Below are 22,708 nucleotides of genomic sequence, written 5' to 3'. Positions count from 1 at the left end.
CACACAAACAGGATAGATAGGCCAGTTCATCATGGGAGGCCGTTCAATGTTTCACCCTGGCTGAATAAACAGTGCTCTGTCAGGCACAGTTGTTGGATGATAAGGGCTCAGATGGCTAAAGAGCTGGCCGTTAAAACAGCAAGCCGAGAGGGGGGAGGTGGTTCTGCTGGAGGGGCCGCTGCTGAGCATGCACCTCTGTCCCCTACCCAAAACAGGGGTAACCAGAGACCAGATTCTGACACTAACTGATACTAAGAATGTGAGACGTTTGGTGACACATTTCCTTAGCACAAGCTCTCTGAGTTGAGCACCATTGACAGCGAGACTGCTGGGCCATTAGAGACTGATTGAGTTCACTTTGGCAGGGACAGCAGAACAGTCTAGAACTTTTGTTGGCCTTCCGTGACCTATTTGATTCATACATCAAATTAAAAGATAACATATTTGTACTGTTTTTGCCAAGAATGAAAGAAACCCTGTTGACCAAAAACACACAATGATCCTAAAATTAATAATTGAATATACACACACACACACACACACACACACACACACACACACACATACATACATACACATAGTATATATGTGAAAGTATACAAAAGTATACACCGGTCCGGTATATTAAGTGATAATTCACCCAAAAATTTAAATTCTGTCATCATCTCACCCTCATGTTGTTCCAAACCTGTGTGAGTTTCTTTCTTCTGTTGGACACAAAAGAAGATATTTTAATGAATGTTGGTATCCAGACAGTTGATGGTAGCCATTGACTTCCATAGTCTTTTTTCCTAAACAAGTCATTGGCTACCATCAACAGTCTGGTTACCAACAGTCATTAAAATATCTTCTTTTGTGTCCAACAGAAGAAAGAAACTCACGCAGGTTTGGAACAACATGAGGGTGGGTAAATGATCCCTTTAATTACAAATAATATGTAATAAAGGACGCAGACCTGCAGTTGAACTAAACCAACACATTTTTAATACAACTTTGGCATTATCAAATAGTCAAATTCAGAGTTTAATTGAAGTGTACTTTAATTACAAAGCATTTACATTTAGCAATGAACGTATAATTAGCACGTCAGTAGTATCAGACAAAAGGCTAATATGGATGCAAATGCTTTAACCCTCAGATTAGCCCTACTTAGCTACTTCATATGGTAATATCCTCATTAGGGGAAATCCAACAAATGACTTAACAGAAAACAGTTAATATGTAGACTTTCTTTGTGGCTCTAAAAATCTTTCCTGATTGCCTGATTAATATTATGTAGGTATATATTTTTTAGAATCCTGTTGAGTTAGATTTACAATAAAAAACAGATGATACTGTTTTCAAATGCCCCACTTTCCAAAGATTACACAGTTCAAATATAACTGCACACATGCCAGGGCTTACAACTGGCACTTAATATACAAACACATGGTAAATCACTTAGATTGCTTGGAAGGTTGGTTTCATTTGACATTTGGAATCAGCAGCTTTGGTTACCTCAAACTACATGTAAATGCTATACCGAATAAAGCGCCATCTTGTGTTTGTGGAGAGGTATGATGACACAAGAGGCCAAAGGTGGTTGACTGCAATGCAGCACAAACACACAGCTTGTCTTGGCATTACCCATGGCGTTTCCCCATGCAGCATTAGGTGAACGGCAGTCACAGCAAGACAGCTAAAACTCTGAACACTTCCCTCTGATATGTGGAATGCACAGATCTATGAATTCCAGGGAAAATTCATGACTGAAATAATCAGGCCATGGAGCTAAGCCTCCTGTGACAGGATTGTGTTGATCACATGACAGTGCGTATCAAAAAAGCTTACGGTTTGTACGTCTCTGAAAATTAAAAACCTAAAGTGACAAGACACCAGCTGAGGTGTTCTGTGTGTGTTTAGCGCTTTGACGTTAGCGTAAGCGTCGAGGAGACTCTGAAGATCTGAGGCAGCATGTTGCTCAGCTGGTAGAACATCTCCTCTGAGATACTCTGATGGTAAAAGACAATCAGAAAGACAGATTGATGCCACATTCTTTAATAAATTGCTAAACAATGTAACTTTGTTAGTAAATGACTTTAGTAAAAGGCTTAGTGTATGTGTTTTGCATTAAATTGACCAAAAGTTAGACTTTCACAATGATCCTTGAGCAGCAAATCAGCATATTAGAATGATTTCTGAAGAATCATGTGACACTGAACATTTTACAATATTTTTTTATATTTATATTTATATTTTACATATAAATTTTTTCCACAATATTACTGTTTTTACTGTATTTTGATCAAATTTCAAAAACATAAAAATCTTACAGGCCCCATATTTTTGAATGATAGTGTACATATATATACAGTGTGTTCGGCATCTAGACAACAGGGTTTAGTTTAGAGGAGTTATTTTAAAAGGTGTTAAAGAGTAAAACAGGCAGCTGTGAATGTGAAGAGTCCACTAAGCCTGTAAGCATTTGTCAACTGATGGACACTATTGTTTGAGATTACAGTTAGTATATTATGGTTTATTTATTCTACTGCCAGTAAATTTCCTGAATAGTCACTTATTAAATAAAAAAAAATACACTGTTGTACAGTCAATGAGGCTAAAACTAACCTGTGGAACAAGGAACTGAACAGTCCGTGAGATTCCTCCATCCCAGGAGGCCATTTCCATCATAAAACCTAAATAAAAAAGGCAAAGAAGACTCAATTTGCATTCTTACCATTATCATATTGTTTTAAGTAGAGATAATGGAGAAAATGACTTCTTATTTGACACAGAAGATAAGTAAATATGAACAACAATACTCGACTAAATTGATTGATTATACTACTCTTATTGACCCTCAAAAGTAAACAACTAATTTTTTTAATTTGTTTGTTTTGTTATATGCTTTATCCTCTAAAGGGTTGACCTTAGAAATTACTTGAATATGTAATATGTAAAGAATAATATTAAATATACAAAAAAAAGTATATTAAAGAGGCCATATTATGCTCTTTTACAAAGTGTTTATTTTGTTTTTAAGGGTCTACAGGAATAGTTTTTCGAGCTTGAATGTTCAAAAAACACTATTTTTCAGATATTTGACATTGTTGCAGCACCTCTCTTCCCAGTCTGTCAGTAATGCTCTGTTTAGTTCCTGTCTCTATGAAGCCAATCCTTCCGAATAGCGCAATGTGCTCTGATTGGTCAGCTGGACCAGTGTGTTTGATTAGTCAACCACTTCAAGCGGGTTTCAGAAATATCACGGCCCTTACCATAACCAAAAGTTTCAACACACTACTAACACAACTCATATGCCTTCTACGGGAGTTATTTAAATGAGGAATATTGTGATGTGTACATTCCCAGAAGAAAACTGAAGACTACAATCAAGTGCTTGCTGATATAGAGAAAAACTCCCTTTGGAGTGGACTTAGTGCTTTGTATCTTTGCAGACCTTTTTCATGCTCAAACAGCAACATTACACACTAAAGAAAGTTGAAAATGTAAAAAAGCATAATAGAGATATTTGTTACTAGTAGGGAAAAATATCCACATTTAAGGCTGGTCTTACACAACCAACTAAACGGGATGGGTATCTTTTCAACTAAAATATTTAGCAACCCAGTATTAGATGCCTTTAAAATCAACATTACAGACAAAAATAATCAGAATGTAAACAAATGATATATAGGCTATTGATAGAATATGATGATAATCAATGGCAGTTTCTGCACATTCTACATTTGTGCTCTTTGCATGCCCACCTTTCACACACTTGAAGACCAGCTCAGCTCGTTTCAGACACCAGGGAATGGTCATCTCCTGTACAGAAGAGGAGGAAGAGAGGGATCAAATCAGTGACTGAGATAATATTTAACCGGGATGCAAAAGTACCAAACCACTCTTTGTAGAGAAAAACTTCCACAAAGTGAAGAAGAACTACAACTTCTCATACAAGACTATTCAGATCTCAAATTAATTTCACTTTCATTTTCATGTCATATGTTTAATATTTTACTATAGATCATTTTGTGATGAGACATTATCGCAGTAGTCGCACTTATCTTGTTGATTTCTACAGACATTCGACGATAAACATCACAGAAGTCCAAAGTAACAATTACTTCACAGACATGTACGTCCTAAAAACGAATCCTGTCCCAAAAGGGCTTAAGACCTCAGCCTTATAAGCATCCTTGGCCTTTGGCTGGGAGAACACACAGTTCCTGTTCAAATGAAAAACATTTCCTGAACACTGAACATTCCTCAACATCGGCCTGTGGTCAGAGAGGCTGTGATTGAGGCTTTCGTTTACCCAGAACTACACTGGTCAGTCCAGACGGCCTGATCCAAAACAGACCATTTCTAAATTAGACGACAGAGTTTTGAGGTTGAGCATCCAAGTTAAAATTTAACCTAAAGTTAAAGAGTTCAATTTAATCAGGACAAAATCTCGGTACCACATTGGTTATCGTTCATTATTTAAATTATATGTCGACATTGGTTATATACTGGCTAATATTGGATATTTTATTGAATATTCCTCTTTTTTACATTGTCAATTACCTTTGCTGTCACCTTATGCTCACTCACAGTGAATCTTTTTTTTTTTTTTTTTACTAAATATATAAAAAATTATTATTTTGTGATGCCTAAATTTTGTAATTGGCACTTTGTGAAGCTTCAAAACCCCTTGCAAATCATTTGTTTTGAACCAGTGATTCTTCGCAACATGTTTCAAACGTTCAAAGTCACGTGATTTTAGTTAACGAGGCTTCGTTATGTCATAACTGTTTCGAAACATTTCGAAATTTCAATGGTTCGCCGCTAGGGGGCAATGATCTCTGTGAACACATGAACCAGTCAATGTCTATATAGTTTTATGAATTTGTAGACATTTTTAATGACACATTTGTATAATAAGGAAGAGTTGAAGTTAAAAGTCTCTTATTGGCCTGATTAACCAAGCTCTCCATAAAACAAGGCCTACAATTTAAGTAAATATTATATTATACAGACACTTCATATTTAATGGTTTTAAATGATTTGTTTATTGCAATATATATAGAGTTTTGGATGGGTTTTCATTGCATTTACACTGTTTTTACCAGCAGGCACCACCAGTTTCAAACTGCTTCGAAAACTTTGCACAGCATTTCCCATCACTACCTAAATTCACTCTAGGATTCAAAATGATGATTTCTTTATTTCTTTATGTGTTCATATTTTAAGTAGAATAGAATTCTTTGCATAATAGGACATGGCCCTTTTCATTTTCCACGCATCAATGCAAGCCAGATCACATGCTTTGGCTCGTTAATAAATTACAGTAATTAAGCGTGCACAATGAAGTAACATTTTCAAGGAAAACAAATGCATGCTGAATTACAGGAACACCAATCACAAGTGAACAGAAATGCTTTTTGCTTCTTGAGAGCAATATATCAGATATATGTAGCGTGACGCAGGTGGTTAAAATGGAATGTTTTGTTTTGTTTGGCTGCTTGTTTGCATGTTCTAGAACTAGATGCCAATGTAAAGGGCCAAAGCCTCCAAAATTCCCACAAAAACATCTTAATGATGGTAGTTGGCAGCAGAATGCTCTGGAACACACTTAGAATGTAGATTGTTATAGATTCCAGTAATAGAAAAGTTGAGGCTCAGTTGGGTTTTTGAACACCCTACGATATTTAAGTCCTCAACTACAATTTTTCAGACGTTCCAATCAAAATTGTGTCTAGCGGCTCAAAAGTTCAGGCTTTGGACACTTTTAGGAATTCAGACATGAATCCATCCCATGATTCACTTCACAGATGCTTAAATAATGTAAACATAAGTCATTGTTTGTAAATGTTTACAAAATTGTTCAGCAATAAAAATGTTTTCTTTAACCCTTTAAAACCGGATGTGTCGTCGACGACACAGCCAACCAAGCTGTATTCATGTCACTGTAACTCTTCAACCGTTTGCACTATCAAAATAATTCAAATAGTTCCTGAAAGTAGACATCATGCGCTTTTCGGCAATATACGGCTTATTACGGTAATGTCATGCTTTCCGTCTGCAAATGACAGCAGCGCAGGATGGAAGGATTTGAACAGAGAGATACAACGCGCGGCAGGTTAGAGTGTTTTGGATTGCATAAAATAATAAAAGAAATGAACAAATACATGGCGAAAGAAGTGTTAGACAGCAGAAGAGGGGATTGGGATGATTTTTTATGAAATTTGGGAGGCGGATGGCTGTTACTCTTTCACGTATCTAAGCATGTAGTGCGTGCATGTATATGTGTGCGTGCCTATGAATGCGTGCATTTGTATGTGTGCGTGTATGAAAAAAAGTGTCCTAAATGAAAACTGTGCAACCCAATGTAACAAAAAAGACTTATATATATGTATTATAGTTCATTTTTCAACTTTAAAGTGTTAGTTTCTTTCGTTCAGTTTTTTTCTAAATAAAAATCAGTACATTTATTCTCGTTTTTTTTTATTTTTGTCTATTTAAATTCTATTTACAAACTCACCACACACAATAATGGTCAATAACTGTAATTTGTTGAAAGCTTATCTTTTTCTGAAAAAGATGACACCTTGCACATGAGCACATTGTTTTAGAATTTTACAGTCAAAAAATCTAATTATGTGAAAAACACCTATTTTAGCTTCAGGTTCTAAAGGGTTAATGAAGTGAAATGTCATCTATCTACTCTTACCTCAGACATGTCATGCACCAGCAGCAGCGGGATGGTGATGGTGGTGATGTCATGGGTGCAGCAGACCTTCAAGATGTTCCTCAGGCCCATGATGGCCGGGTCCCGGGCTGTGATGTTCCCCGAACGCACGTTATCATCCACACAGAGGTGGAAGACAATATGAACCTCAGACAGGTTGGAATGGCGAGAGATGTAGAATTCACCTTATGAAAAACCACAGCATGTTAGGACTAATCAAACAGAGCGCTAAAAGCATACGGAAATGTTCGAATTACCTGGGAGGATATTGGAGGAATTCCTATCTATGATCTTATTTTTGTCTTCACTTCCCCCATTTCTTGTCATCTCTATAAAACAAAATCAAGATGTGTGTAAGTGTAATGCATCCAAATATGTTGTGCTTCACTTTTGAGTTTGTAACTATCCTATTTTGAAACAATGATTGTCATTAGATTTATTGGACACAATTATTTTTTTCCATTCCATTCATCACACATTAAAGTCAGTACAACGAATACATAAAAATAATGTATAAATACAATTTACAACTGAATTATTATACAATTCTTATTTGCATTATAGTAATTGAATTTGGGAGAAAATGTGCTTGGTTTTCATATACAAAAACAAAAATAAGGCAGAAAAATTCCTACAAAAAAACTAAAGGCAACAAAAAAGTTTATATTTATTTTAATAATAAAAAAAGCAGGCTGCTGTGAATTGGGGTGGGAGGATGTGCTTAATTTAAAAACAAATATTGCATCACAATAAGTGTAATTGTGATTGTCAAAATATTTGGTAACTAAATAGAATTTTATGAAGTTTAGTGACAACATGTTACAGTGTTTACATTGTACCCTACAATGACTGGTAGGATACAGTTTTTATTATTGCTTGACAAAAATTTCAAGATTTCAATTCCATTCTTGTGATTTGATTCCGATTTTGATTCAATATTGACTAATTTAGATACATGTTTATTTTAAAATTTATTTAAAAAAAAAATCTCACCTAATGCTGTAAACATAGAGGGCCCAATCTGCTGGTATTATTAAAGGTTAAAAATAACAAATTAAATTAAATTAAATATAATGCAGTTTTTGTTATAACAATTATTTAATGACATAAGTAAAAATATAATAAATATGTAATATAGTGCTCAGCAAAATCTCCTCTCTAGCTATTTTTTCTATTCAGTTAACATGCTATGGTCATTAAATGGCTTTCCTGAGATAAATGTAACGTTATGTGACATAATTGTTCTCCTGCGTGGTTGAAAAACACTAATTGGTCGATATTATGTATACTTTCGGTAAGTTGTACTGCATCTTTAAATAAAAAAGTAACAGATGATCGGTTCACGTGCACTTGAACTGAGGCGCTCAGCGATCTGTCACGTCACATTTACAAGCGCCAAACGTATTTTTGTCTGAATTTCGTAATAAAATTGACGGAATCTAATAGCTGAGAATTAGTTTAATATTAAAAGTGCGTGAGAAAATGGATGTGTGGCGTGAGAGCGTGTGAAAAGTGTCAATTGCGTGAGTCTCACGCTCAATGCGTGAGAGTCGGCAGCCCTGCATTATGTATATGTATAAAAATTTCAACCCCTGTATGTATATACACTACCGGTCAAAAGTTTGGAATAATTTAGATTTTTTTATGTTTTTAAAATAAGTCTCTTATTGTACCAATTACCACACAATAAAATTTGAATCTCAGTGGTTTAAATTCACTGCAAATTACTTAACAAAAGTCGAAAAGCAAAAAACAAAAAAAAGATATTATCATGGTAATAAGAGTTCTCTTTCACTGTGGTAATTAAATATTCAACAGTTATTACAAAGAGTTAGCAAAACTGTACCAGTGCACTCCACTTTCTGCCAAAACATTTGTGCATCTTGAAAAAAAAATGTGTATCAAGTTTCATTGTAGCCTGTCATAGTCCCTGTAGAATGAAACTGAACTCTTCCTCGTGGTGGGAATGAAGTTGGATATGCGATGGTGCAATGCAGAGGTGCTGGTTTTGGACGGACACACACACAGTTGTTGTGTCACTCACCGGGCTGCTCTCTCTGCTTGCTGCTGCGCTGAGCTCGTGCGTACAGCACCACCTGCTGGATGATGTCCAGCTGCTCATCCAATCTGGGGAAGTGGAAGTCTGTGCACTCCTTAGACACTGTTGCAAAGTCTGAGGTCACAGGAACAATTGAAGATGTTATTACGTTAGTTGTCTTTTATTTTGATTTTTGTTTATCTTTGCAATGAAATGCTACAAATTAGATATGAAACCTCTCTTGATGCCACTGTACGAGTTGACTCTGTTGTCGACCAGCAGCACCAGGCCGCAGAGCGATGTGGAGTAGAGCGAGAGGGCAGTCTGCAGTCGCCGTAACTTCACCCCACTGCTGCTGTGCCGACGGTGCTTACAAAAGTCCAGAACATCAGATCGTAGCAGACGGAGATTGTGCATGGTCTTCAGCTGAGCCCCTGAAAGACAAATATACGCATCACATAGGTGGCTTTTTGTATCTGTTTATTTAAAAATGAATATTTTGATGTACGGTTAATATTGGATATACTCTACTGTTCAAAAGTTTTGGGTCGGTAAGATTTTTGAAAGAAGTCTCTTATGCTCACCAAGGCTGCATTTATTAGATAAAAAAATACAGTAAAAACGTAATACTGTGAAATATTATTACAACTGAAAATAACTGCTTTTTATTCGATTTATTTCTGTGATCCTTCAGAAACCATTCTAATATGCTGATTTGCTGCTCAAGAAACATTTCTTATTATTATCAATGTTGAAAACAGTTTTCAACAACCTTTTTCAGGATTCTTTGATGAATAGAAAGTTCAATAGAACAGCATTTATTTGAAATAAAAATATTGTGTAACATCATAAATGTCTCTATTGTCGCTTTTGATCAATTTAATGCATCCTTGCTGAATAAAAGTATTAATATTTCTTTAAAAAATAAATTACTGAATCCAAACTTTTGAACAGAAGTGTATACTGGTCGATATCAAATATTTATGATTTTTGATATGTCTTCAAATGCTCATTTAGTTAACATTTTAGTTCATATTTATTAACATTAATATTTTAAGAACACTGTTAAAAGTAATCTTTAGCTAATCTCAAAATGTATGTCCATTTTTATACTGTGCTTTATATTGTTGTGGCTTCTAAATTTTATGGAAGCTTGTTTCCACCACAGAATAAAAAATTAAAAAAGGTAATTGTGACTTTTTATCTCAAATATTATCACAAATCTGATGTTTTTTCTTGCAATTGCGAGTTATAAATTCAGAATTGTGATATATAAATTCACAATTGCGAGTTATAAAGTTCGAATTGCGAGATATAAAGGACTTTTTTTCCTCGCAATTGCGAGTTATACTCTTGAGATATAAACTCAATGGCGAGAAAATTAGCATATATCTCACGACACAATTTGACTTTACAACTCTATAAAACACTTATTTAAAATGACTTTTCATTTGAATGCCATGAATTTACATTTCAATTATCAGATTACGTTCTTGCCCAGAATTTTTTAATGGGTGCATCCTTAACTTATGTAGAGTGGGCCGAAAAATATTTGGTTAAGCCACAACTAAAAATGCATGAATGTGCATCAATGTCATTATACTAGATACTAAATTATCAAACATAAATGCAAAGAATATTGCAAGCAAAACATTTCACAAAAAGAAGTTTTAAATCGAGACAAAATGCATTTGGACCCTTTCTGGTCAAACATTAATTGCACATGTCCACTACATATGATCAAAACGTTGTTAATAATGACCTTGAGAGGCAGACTGAAAACACATTGGAAGTAGGCGTAAATCCCCGCGCCGATTTGTTGTATGTGGGTATTTTTATGTGCAGTTTTGTAGCGCCCAATGTTTCCAAGGAAACGCCATACCTAAGTGGATGGTGAAGCTCTCCTCCAGCTGTCGCTGCTCCTCGAAGAGCCGAGCCCCCGCTTCCCCTGCCTCCCCCAGCTGACCGGGCTGCACCTTGATCTCCTCGCTGAAACACAAATAACAAGCTCAACTTCTAAAGTTCCTCGCCGTCCATCAATCACAATGATAAATACAGTTGTTTTGCCGTTGGCTCAAGTGTAACACTATTCACTCATGTGCTAGACGGTGTCAATGTGTCAAAGCGGGGATGCAGTAAAAATCAGTTAGAACTGAAACCGCATCTAATGTGCTGTTAAAAGACATTCAGTCAAGTGAATGAAATGTCTAAGGCAGAATTTCCTAAATCAGAACCAGAAGAATCTCTTTGAGGATGTTACTCGCACATGGGCAGCTTTCAGCTTCTCTGTGTCTGATTTCTACTACTATTCACTTCACCACCTGACACAATCATTGATCACCTCGGTAAGGATTCATAATCTTAATGCCATCAATGTCTTTACATTAGGGCCGGGACTCGATTAAAAAAATTAATCTAATTAATTAGAGGCTTTGTAATTAATTAATCGAAATTAATCGCATTTTAATTGCATATAAATTAGGGCTGTCAATCAATTAAAAATAATTGTGTTGAACATGTTATTGAAATAATGTTCAAATGTTCAAAGGGTGAGCATTGAAATAATTGCGCCTAGCAAATAATCAATACAATACAATTGAACATTATTAAATTATTGAACATTATTAAATTATACATTTGATATTAAACATTAAATTATAAACATTATTTACACTTGCTTTACAGGTTTTAAACATTACTTCGAAAATGCTGAAATTTAAAGTTTGAGATGTTTTTCATCTGTTTTAGAAAGTATTTTTAGACTTTTGTTTTTTCTGAATAAAACTTGTTTTACAATCTTGAGCATGTGTTATATTTTTATTAAATGTGTTTAATTAAGCCATTGCTGCAAGTAATTTGACAGTTAACAATATTTTAGTGTACAGTTAATCACAAATTCAGTCAGCATTGTCATGACTCATTATCCCATGATGAAAGGTAATACGGTGAAACAACGTCACGATATCAACGTTGATTCAATTTGCAAAACCGAAGCATAATTCATCATTGGTTCAACAACGTTGACATACAATCTTTATTCACCCATATTGAAAGAAGAGACGGTGAAACAACGTCACGAAATCAACAATGAAACAACGTCACGATTTCAACGTTGATTCGTTTTGCACAATCGAAACATAATCCAACATTGATTCGACCTTGGTCCCTTACGTTAGAGACCTGCACGGGTTCGGGTACCCGCGGGTACCCGACGGGTGACCCGCAAATTTTGTTCAAACGGGTGAGAAATATCCAACTGTGTCGGATACGGGTGCGGGTCGAGTCGGGTCGGACACGGGTTTAAACACGGGTTTAAAACAATCACGTGCAAACGTAAAAATATGCATATTTTTAGGAACACACTTACAAAAATATGCCTGTATTTCAAGTTGATAAAATAATTAAAAATCCACATCAGTTTATTTGTGCCCACGCCCTCTCAGGAGTCTGTCTCTATACCTACTTTCACTTTGAAAAAGTAGCGCGAAAAGCGCGAAAAGTATCTGCTTGCAGTCGGCGAGATGGATGCTGAAGAGTTGGAGAAAAGAATAGCTAGGACTAGAAGATTGTAAAGGTATCGACAATACGTTATCAAAAATCAAGTCCATTGTGTGGGAGAAATTTGGAGATATCTGAAGAAAACAATATTGTGAAAGGATTTGCTGCATGCATTTTCATGTTGGATAGCCGCAAATGTGGATTCATCGCCGAGGAAGCACGCAGTAAGCAGTTCTATCGAACAGTATTTTTCACATTTAACACTGTTAAATATGTGTTGTGTGCAGGCGTGTTTGAACCCAAAATTGTCAGATGTAAGCTAGACAAAATTGCGTGGCAGAAAATAGTGTTGTAGCCGCGTCTGTTATTAGGCTACTCGAGTTTTGTGGTAACGTTGGCTATGTTCTTCATGTACCGGCCGTTTGACAGATTCGGCTGAAGTTGTCCTTGTGTTAATGGTTGTGTAATAACTTCTGTATGACCGGGCAATAAACATTTTTGTAAGTGTGTCTATAATGTGATAGTCTAAACTGATTTTATTTCGGGTGCGGGTCGGGTGTCGGTTCTATTTTAAGCGGGTCGGGTCGGGTGCGGATTTGAATTAGTGCTGCTGTCGGAAAACGGGTCGGATTCGGTTTTAAGCACTGCGGGTGCGGGTGCGGATTTAAAAAATTGGACCCGTGCAGGACTCTGCCTTACGTTCACCGGTGAATCAACGTTGAAATGCCGGCTGTTTTTTATAAGTAAATGTTCCAATCAATGATCCAGGCAGCGCCAGCGCGTTCTCGTCTCCCTCCTTCATTTTACAGTCGAATTGTGGCTAGAACGGCTCCAGGTTCAAAGGTCAATACGGAATGGATTAATCTGCGTTATTTTTTTTAACGCGTTATTTTGTCTCAGATTAATTAATCGAAATTAACGCGTTAATGTCACGGCCCTACTTTACATCTTTTTCTTTCACTCACTTTATTGTGCTGTTGTTGGGGTTCTGTAGGTCCCGGTGAAGCTTCATCACCCATTCCTGGTACTCGTGTTTCTGGATGCCTGTGACATGCTTCAGTTCACTGGCCCACTTGTTCTCTAGCACCTTCCCATCACAAAAACACCAAACAGAAAAGTCTGGAGTCATTCATATGTTTTGCATTATTATAGTTTGTTCTGACAGTTTGGTCTTACTTGCTGTGCATCAAAGTGTTGGGCAGCCACGGTATTCACATCCTGGTCACACAAACTCTTTCCCAGCTCCTGCATGACTTTATTCATCTCAACAGCCTGTCTGTAAAGACAAATTCTAATATTTAATCTATTTCATAGTAGGAGTTTTGGACTTTTGGACATGTTTCTTATGAAGATATATATATAGCTGACAAATCGATTAATCACGATTAATCACATCAACATAAAAGTAAGTGTTTATATATATATGTGTGTATATATATTATTATATTTATATACAATTATATATTATATATATATATATATATATATATATATATATATATATATACACACTGAAGACTGGAGTAATGGCTGCTGAAAATTCAGCTTTGCATCACAGGAATAAATAAGTGTTTTTTATAAATTTTTAAACAAGTAAATATAGCCATGGCAAGCATAAGAGATTTATTTAAAAAAAAAACATAAATCTAACACCACAACTTTAAATGGTCGTGCATATATATTAAAAAGAAATAACAGTTTCATATTTATGTAAAAAATAGTCACAATAAAGAATAAAGTTGTGTCCAAATGTTGACTTGCATTTCAGGCACAGGTTTTCTGTTCAAACAATTAATATAATCATTATCTTTAATAAAAATAAAAGTGCACAAATAAAGTACTCCATCTGCACTATTATGCAATTAAACAAAACTACTTATTTTTGACTGAATATGGAGACATTCTGCATTTACGTTCAGAGCTCATTATCCAAATTGCACTGCCTGGCATTTTCCCTCATAAAACAGAAATCCATCTCGCTGCAAACTCCCACACAAACCTCTCCTGAAGTTTCTTGAGCTCCATGTCTCTCTCGCTGATGAGCTCAGAGACACTGACAAAGTAATTGTGTTCCAGGTTGAGAAGGGTCTCTGAGGCTGGAGAGTGGATCAGTTCATGATAGACACTCGCAAAATCCTCGTCCCAGCTGGGTTCTTCAGGACGGGCATGTTCCAGTGTAGTCTACACACAGAAATGATACAGAACAGACACACTTATCAGGGTGGCACAAGAGTAATCGACTTGCTGACTACTTGTTCTGTACCAATTAGTCACCTACTGGAACTACATAAATTGATTTCCCTAAAATGCTTTTGTTTGTCGTTGTTTTAAAGTCCCCCTGCAGTCAATAATTGTATCCATTAAAACTCATCTTAGATAATCTAAACGTTTTTTATTTTTTTGTGAAAATAGTATTTTCATGCCTTAAAGGTAGGGTAGGTAATCCTGTTCAGAAACACTTTTTTTTATACTGGGTGAAATGGTCCTTCCATCCTGATAGTAGTCAATACATTATGTGTTTAGAAAAAGGAATGAAAAAAATCAGACCTCTGTAGCAGCTGCAGGACAGTAAAAACTCTGACCAATCACTGCCATTCGGTGCGAATGTAAAGAACCAATCAGATGCCTTCATGTCTCGTGCCCGAGCCCCACTGCGCGCGCTGCCCTGCGTGCACTCATCACATGTCACCGTTCCCGGAAATATTCAGCTCAAAGCACCTGCATGCAGTCAGCAAAGGCAAACAAGGCAAAAACTACTTCCTCGGACCCTGCCCGCACTCTTGAACGACCTCCTCTGCTTCGCCCTCAACCCCGGACCTGTCCTCGAACCGACGATGCGGTACTTGTCTCCGGACTCGGAGTGTACGTTAGTCTTCATTAGAGTCAACAATGTTTTCATCATGGAAACTCTTACATGCAAAACACCGTATATGTTATGAATCTTACACGAAATTCACCTTCATCACAGTGTAACTGATGGTAATGGAAAAACGTGTATCAATGCAACCTGTTTTTAGTTTTGCCTTATAAATATAGCTCGTTACCGAATGAAACTTTACCATTATCGATATGCTAGCTTGATAGTGAGTACTAAAAGAAATCTTATTTGTTTATATTCATAGTGATAAAGTTAGGTATTTTATTACATGTGATTCTGACATGATGTCACTGTATGTACTGCGCTCCTTCCTCTCCACTCGTCTCAGGTAATAAATGCGTCTTGTTCCAGCCTGAGCGTTTGGCGTCGCGCGTTCATGTGTTTTGGGGGCGTGGCTTTGGAAGGAGCTCAGAAGGGAGGGGGTGGGAGTGAATGGAAATAATGAGCTGTGTTTATTGCAGATTAAAAGGTCTACAGTCACTCGATTTTTATATTTTCTTTTTCAGAGTACTTACATTTTAATTATGTATTGGTATATAAAGACAGTTTAAACAAATTTGGAATGTTTTTTTTTTAGAAAAAGGATTACCTACCCTACCTTTAAATTAGCTTGAATGTAACTCTACACCCTTGATTCAATAAGTACACGCTGAGCTATGAAAATGTGTCCCTGTCTCCACTCAATCACACCAGCTCGGATTTCCTGATCCACTCGATCAACTGTAGTAAACGCTACACAGTGGCGAGTGGAAATATTGGTTTAATTTAGCCATCTATGTTTATACCAAAAACTGATTCAGAAGAGTGAACTATACAAGCTCGTCAACAAAAGTCGATGTATCAGAATGGTAATGCGTTTTATGTATCGCTCTCTACAACGGTAATTGATATGATTAGCCTTTGGCTTGACTACGTTCTCAAAGAGCTAATAATGTGTTGCTAATGTGTTACATAAACCATGTTCCCGTTCGCCATCTCAGAGTCAGACAGCTTTGAGTCAGAAACACTTATAGAACGTCAGTGGAGAAAGGCATATAGTTCATCATAACATCGTAATATACATCATATACATAATTCAACCGCTATATTGATATATGTACCTGATTTTTCCTGTCCCTTCTTAAAGGTGTTCTTGCATTCACTATGCAGCACATTGACGGGATTGGTTACATGTTTGTGATGGTAGGAAACGGGGGTGGTTTTAAACAGTTTTTGAGACTGTCTATTTTTCACTGCAGTTTTAAGGAGAAAATACTCAGCAGCAATAGAGCTGACATGAATTTGCACATGGTTTGTCTTAAAGCATAGTAAAACACCCCACAGACATACAAACAACATTAAAACCTTGATTTTTTTACCACGGGGGTCTTTAAATCTTGATGTTTTTATTAATATAGTGCATATATTTTTTTCTAAATAAAAGAATAGGTTGTGTAACCTATTTTTATACATTAGATGAACTTTTTTCTACATACTTTGCATATGAAAAAAGACCTGGAAGCTTAATTAACCGCTATAAATAAAACCATAAGAATCTTTTTACACAAACAACCAGGTGGTCGTTAAAAGGCCATTTGATGGGCTTGAAATAGATTGGAGAGCATCCATGTGTATTTGTGTATGGCTGCTGTAAAATGTTAATGGTTATCCTGTGTGCATAGCTGTGAGCCATCAGCGCTTCATAGAAAAGGGAGGGGGCGGATTCTGCTTTCTTTTTATAAGTTTGCTGGAGCAAGTGGAAGCAGAATTTAAACTGCAATACTTTGAAGTGCTAATGCAGATGGTCGGGCTGACCTTCTTAAATGTGGAAATAGGACAGATATTCTGTTTCAAAGGAATTATTTGTGTGGGCAGAGCCAGTGTGATTTATTGGTTTAAAAGACAAATTAGCAAATTAAAAGACGACTGATATTGAGTAATTCAATTGATTTAACTGCATTGATAGCCTGGCTAACGTCAGACCTCGTCTCATTGAGACGTGGTCTGGGAACCACATGTTCATTTTCTCGTATTTGAGGTGTGGTTTACGAATGCCCAGAGCCGTTTATTGGGCGCTACGAATGTCTATCAAATGCGCCTGTACGTAGCTCATAGCCAATCGTTTCAATTATACCAGATGACGTACGTAGAGCGACAGAAATTCGACGAGGAAGAAGACGATGGGTCAGAGATTTATGTGTACACGATGGCGTTCAGTGACTATTGCCGTTTGTGCAAGACAAACATGAGGGTAGAAGGTATGTATAGATATAAACAAACTGCTTCGGTGTGTCGCATAGACGTCGTTATCGTCTCGCTGCTCCCTCCCCGTTATGTGATTGGTCCCCTCGCTGAGGCGAAAATCTGGTCTATGGAATCCAGGCTGCCTAGCAGAATGAATAAAATCGCGCTGCGCGCAAGGCAGCATGGGGAAACCCAGGCTACTGCATTGATGTTACCGGATGAAATAATTGAGCTGAGTAATGGACCTTAATCAGCATAGCGCCATAATTCATTTTTGACGGGAATGAAAATGAGATTGTAAGGCAGGGCCGGCCCGCGGCATAGGCGGTATAGGCAAATGCTAAGGGCGCCACTCATCCATAGGGGCGCCAGAATGAGTGAACGAGTGAATAAAAAAAATAAAAAAAATAATTGAAATTTTTTTTACATATTTTTTTTTTTATAATAGGCTACTATTTTATAACCATTAATTCGAAATACTACCAAATAAAGCAAAAAAAATAAATAAAATCCGGCTCTTCAATCTTCCCCCGCCCATCGAGTGCTTGAAGTGCGTCAGAAACAGAGCGCGCGCGCGATCAGTTGTTGGTAATTTGTTGTGTAGCGTGCCCGACGCCGCATCCAATGTAGACAGCACTGCTTTTGTTAACACACAGCTCGTAGAAACGGGCCTGGCAGCTCGCGCCAGTTCTAGACACGGTGAAAGTTTCCTGATTGTGACGGAAGGCCGAATTTACATGACACATTATAAATGAGCATAGTCTGCGATAGATACAGTGCCAAAAAGAAGAGAAGAGGATAAAGACAGAGGTAAAGAGATGTAGTGAATGAACAATTTATTGCATAGGAGTAAGATACTATAATTTCATGGCAGTTATTTTTACCTTAAACTTAATGTTAGCAGTTGTTCTGAGTTCTGAGTCCCCAGACTGTGATTTTGTACAATCATGTCAGTTTTAAGACGCATTTTTTATTATCACTTTTTTATTAATGTTTTACTCTACAGTTGTGCAGTTTTTGGGGGATACAGTACAGGCCAAAAGTTTGGAAACATTACTATTTTTAATGTTTTTGAAAGAAGTTTCTTCTGCTCATCAAGCCTGCATTTATTTGATCAAAAATACAGAAAAAAATTTAATATTGTGATATATTATTACAATTTAAAATAATTTGTTTTCAATTTATTATACTTTAAATTATCATTTATTTCTGTGATGCAAAGCTGAATTTTCAGCATCATTACTCCATTCTTCAGTGTCACATGTGACATCCGGTCTATCACATGATCCTTTAGAAATCATTCTAATATGATGATTTATTATGAGTGTTGGAAACAGTTCTGCTGTAATGTAATGTGTGTGTGTGTGTGTGTGTGTGTATATATACATATATATATATATATATATATATATGCTAAATCATGAACACAATGACAGGGTGAAATGGGCTGTGATGCATGGGGCGCCAGGTAAAATCTTGCCTAGGGCAGCAAATTGGTCAGGGCCGGCCCTGTTGTAAGGGATAGAATTAGAGTGCGTTCAATGCATTGTACTGTTGTGTAAAAACTTAACAATTGTTCAGCTGGCAAAATGTCTCGGTTTCAGTCCGAAATGGATTTGGAGGATCGAAATCAGTGACCGAAACAGACATTTATACTACAGGGCAGTTGAATGCTTGAATCTGATTGGTTGATGAACGTTCTAAGGTATGCAATTATTTTCAGAGAAAACGCACGGTTTCAGTATCCAGTATTCAGTATACAGTTCCATATCACTTCTCTGATTGCATGTTTTGACTGTGTTCAGTTTTTACTTAACCTGTTAGTGAAGACTTCATTAGCCTATTTATTGTATGTTTTAATAAATCTGTCATGAAAACAAGTTATTACAGTTTATTGTCGTTTAAAGGTTTATTTCACCAACAAACTTTAAGTAGAAACAATTCTGTTAATAAAATACTGATATAAAAACTTAGATGTAATTTAAATGTTTGTACAACTCAGTTGTATCTAATTGAGTGTTGATTATTAAATTAATTAGATTAATTAATTGGTTATTATTTATTTATCGGCTTCGGTTTTCGGCAAGCACAACCTGAATTTTCCGCTGGTGCATCTCTATCTATGACACTAACTTTGCAACATACACACTGTTATTAAACTTAACTGAATAAACATTAATGAATAATGGCACTATTGCCTTCTGTTGAGGTGCTTATCATAACTTGATTAATAATGAATGAACTTTGCAACTTTTAAACAATATTTTGAAATTGAAACATCATACTAAGTTAAAGCTGAAATATAATGGCACTATTACCATCTGTAGAGCTGTTGAATTGAAATCGCTTCAAAATTGACCTGTTTTACTAATGTGAAGCTGCTTTGAAACAACCTGTATTGTGTAAAGCACAATATAAATACAAGTGACTTGACTGATATACTTCATAAAGGGAAACTGATTTAGAATTAAAAGCTGAAGTGGTGCTGGTGTAGATGTAGATGTAGATAATTTAATTATTAGATTGAGACTGTGCTCTTACCTCAGAATAGGCCTTGGCCCATATATTTGTAAGTTTGTTGACGTCAACCTCTCCAGTAGTGAGTCTCTGCAGGGCTGCCTCTGCTTCTCGGTCGTAATCCGCTAACATTTCCCTCTCTATGAAACTAACGAGTCTGTTTTTCAAGTCTAAAATCAAAGCAGAAGCGTTAGAGGGTTTACACAGTAATTCATATTCACGACTTGAAAATAATGTGTTGATAAACTGAGGATTGAATCTGATACATGCTCAAATAAATGTTAATACATTACCATTTTCCACAAAACAGGGGATTTTATGAAGCAGCATGATCCGCCCATGAAGATCACTGACATTTTCTCTGAGTGGGAACTGAAGTGGTACTTTGAGGACACAGTGATGGTTTCCTGCCTTAAACTCAAACTCAAACTCCTTTTCAATTGTATTGGTTTTCCCTTTGTTTTTCCTCATCTTAGCCTGTATTCAGAAGACAGACAGACAAACAAATAATGGATTTACAGCATAGACGACAGATACAGCAAAAATTGTCATGAAGTTACAATTTGATAATTCTATTATTATGAATGCTGTCTAGTAGGTAGGGCAGCTCCCTAGGTTTTGAGACACAGCCATAGGTTCTGCAGAGATGGACTGAGACTGTAATATATGGATAAGCACGTAAAATAACTCTGCCGTCGTGATGTAGCCAGAAATTCTCGATAGATAAATACAGAAAATATGGATGCAAATATCTGTTCATAACTAAGCACATCGTTTTAATTTTATTTTCAACAACAGCTAACATCACACGAATAAATTCAGTGTTCGGAACGAGCTCGTCCCAGAAGACTAAAAAAACACATACAAACTCAAGTATGTTTGAAAATCAAGTGTGGTTGAAATACACGGCTATTATTCGTGCATTTTTCTGTAAATTGTTCAATATTATTTGCTTGAAAGACACTTCCGGCTTACCTCCGCTTGTTTTTACTCGGCTAGCTGTCAGCTGATCCGCTATCGTGCAATTGGTAACAGCAGATTCTTCTCGACAGGAGGTTTGTCGGAAAAAAAAAAGTTTAAACTAATTTATTATAATTATTTATTTCTCAATAATTATCATTTCATATTTCAGACCAACATACTGTCCAAAAGTTAGCAACAAAACGTAAAATATTTGAGTCCTCTCCTGCACAGTTTACAAGCAAAAATCGATTACTTAGGCCTATATGTTATGAAAAATGTGAATTGCTGCATTTTTAAAAAAATGAATCACACAAAATCTGATTATTCTTGTAGGCTAGTATGAAAATGTTTGTCTACATGTAGGCCTGAAATCTTTGACTTGTTTATCAGGCTATCTTAAATAAGATAATAATTAATAGAGTAGCATATATTTAATAGGATATAGGCCTTTGTGTGGGCCTAATGGCATTCGAGGACCTAAATGGTCCACTGAATAATATAAATTCCTTTCATGCTGCAATAGTGTAATATTAATAGTAGTATTTTGTGTCACTGTATCATTTAGGATGGGACACTGTTGTCATTGAACAGAAGCATGAGGTGTGAATACAGGATTTGTTCTCTGTTACATAGACAAGACCTCTATTAAAGATGCATGCTGTATCAGTTACAGGTAGAGTGACACATTTGTTGAGCTCTTTGTCTCTTGAAGCCTATAAATCACGCACGGCACTGTCTCTTTTCACTTCGTCATGAGGAAAAAGTTAAGACATCATCGCATAATCGTGGCCTGACTTTCAAAAAAGCCTGCTTGACTAAATGGAACTGAAAGAAAATTGATACGTAGTGTAATGTAATGGCTTAGTGTTCTTGATGTTATAATCAATATTTTACTGGTATAAAACCAGCACATAGAGGCATCACAGAAGAATTCTGTCATTTTGTCAGCTTTTCTGAAAATCACGAACATTTGTCACCACATCTCATTTGATTTGTTTAAGGGCATTATGTGATGGAAATTATATTTAAGTATTAATAATACTTAATAATACTTAATAAAATTATTAAATAAAATAATAAATATAGCCTATATATGTATATATATATATATATATATATATATATTTTTTTTTTTTTTTAAGTATACAACAAATAATATTAACATAATATTTTCACACTTTTTGCAAATCTTGACAAAATTGCATGCAGTAAATATTTTTCATTGTTTTCTTCACACGTTTTTTTTTTAATAAATAGTTCTGAAGCTTTTCATTAACACTGTTGTAAACAACTTTCGAGAATTTTTCTTTGTGGCGTTGTTGGTTGTGATGAAAGGGACAGTCATAAAAATGTTTTTGACGTGATAAATATTGAAATGGTTTATTGCACTCATTGTTTAAATCATACACATATTCATTTTTATATATAATTATTTATTATTTTAATGGATATGCTTAGGGTAAAACAATATCATAAAAGATTAAAAAGATAAAATCTTTTTCTTTTTAGTTTTAATAATAAAAAAACACACACCTAAAGTGGCCAAAGTTGAAGCAACATACAACTGTGGCTTTACTTCCCTTTAAACGGAAAAACAAAACTTTCAATCGTATTTCACGTTGTATAATCTCTGCGTTGTAACGTTGTCACCATGGTTACGGCGGCCACTGCAACAAGAGGGAACACGCGCGTGGGAGGCGCGCCACCTGCCTGCCGCCCTCATCAGTATCACTCTGCGCGCTGCCGTTTACTACAGTACACTAATCCATCAAATATTGGCTACTCGATGTGAGAAGATGGACAGAAATTTATAAATTTCCGTAGACCATTTTAAATGAGGGCATCTGACTATGGACAAAAAGTAAGTAACGTTAGTAGA

At 36.0% G+C, this 22,708-nt stretch overlaps 1 protein-coding gene across 1 annotated transcript; it reads right to left on the bottom strand.

Moving 5' to 3' along the window:
- Positions 1-962: 962 nt before the first annotated feature.
- ferry3 (FERRY endosomal RAB5 effector complex subunit 3) lies at positions 963-20,911 on the bottom strand. Its single transcript, XM_084396647.1, has 14 exons — positions 20,842-20,911; positions 20,160-20,343; positions 19,891-20,036; positions 14,248-14,429; positions 13,425-13,524; positions 13,214-13,335; positions 10,633-10,739; positions 8,987-9,184; positions 8,757-8,885; positions 6,970-7,041; positions 6,695-6,897; positions 3,747-3,804; positions 2,608-2,675; positions 963-1,991 (listed from the first exon to the last, which is right to left on the bottom strand). The coding sequence occupies exons 2-14, from the start codon at positions 20,335-20,337 to the stop codon at positions 1,899-1,901; spliced, it is 1,656 nt and encodes a 551-aa protein (XP_084252773.1). The 5' UTR covers positions 20,338-20,343; positions 20,842-20,911; the 3' UTR covers positions 963-1,898.
- Positions 20,912-22,708: the final 1,797 nt, after the last annotated feature.

The sequence above is a fragment of the Rutilus rutilus genome, assembly GCF_951802725.1.
Source record: "Rutilus rutilus genome assembly, chromosome: 23".
Taxonomy (NCBI): Eukaryota; Metazoa; Chordata; class Actinopteri; order Cypriniformes; family Leuciscidae; genus Rutilus; species Rutilus rutilus.
This window is presented reverse-complemented; position numbering and strand designations above follow the sequence as displayed.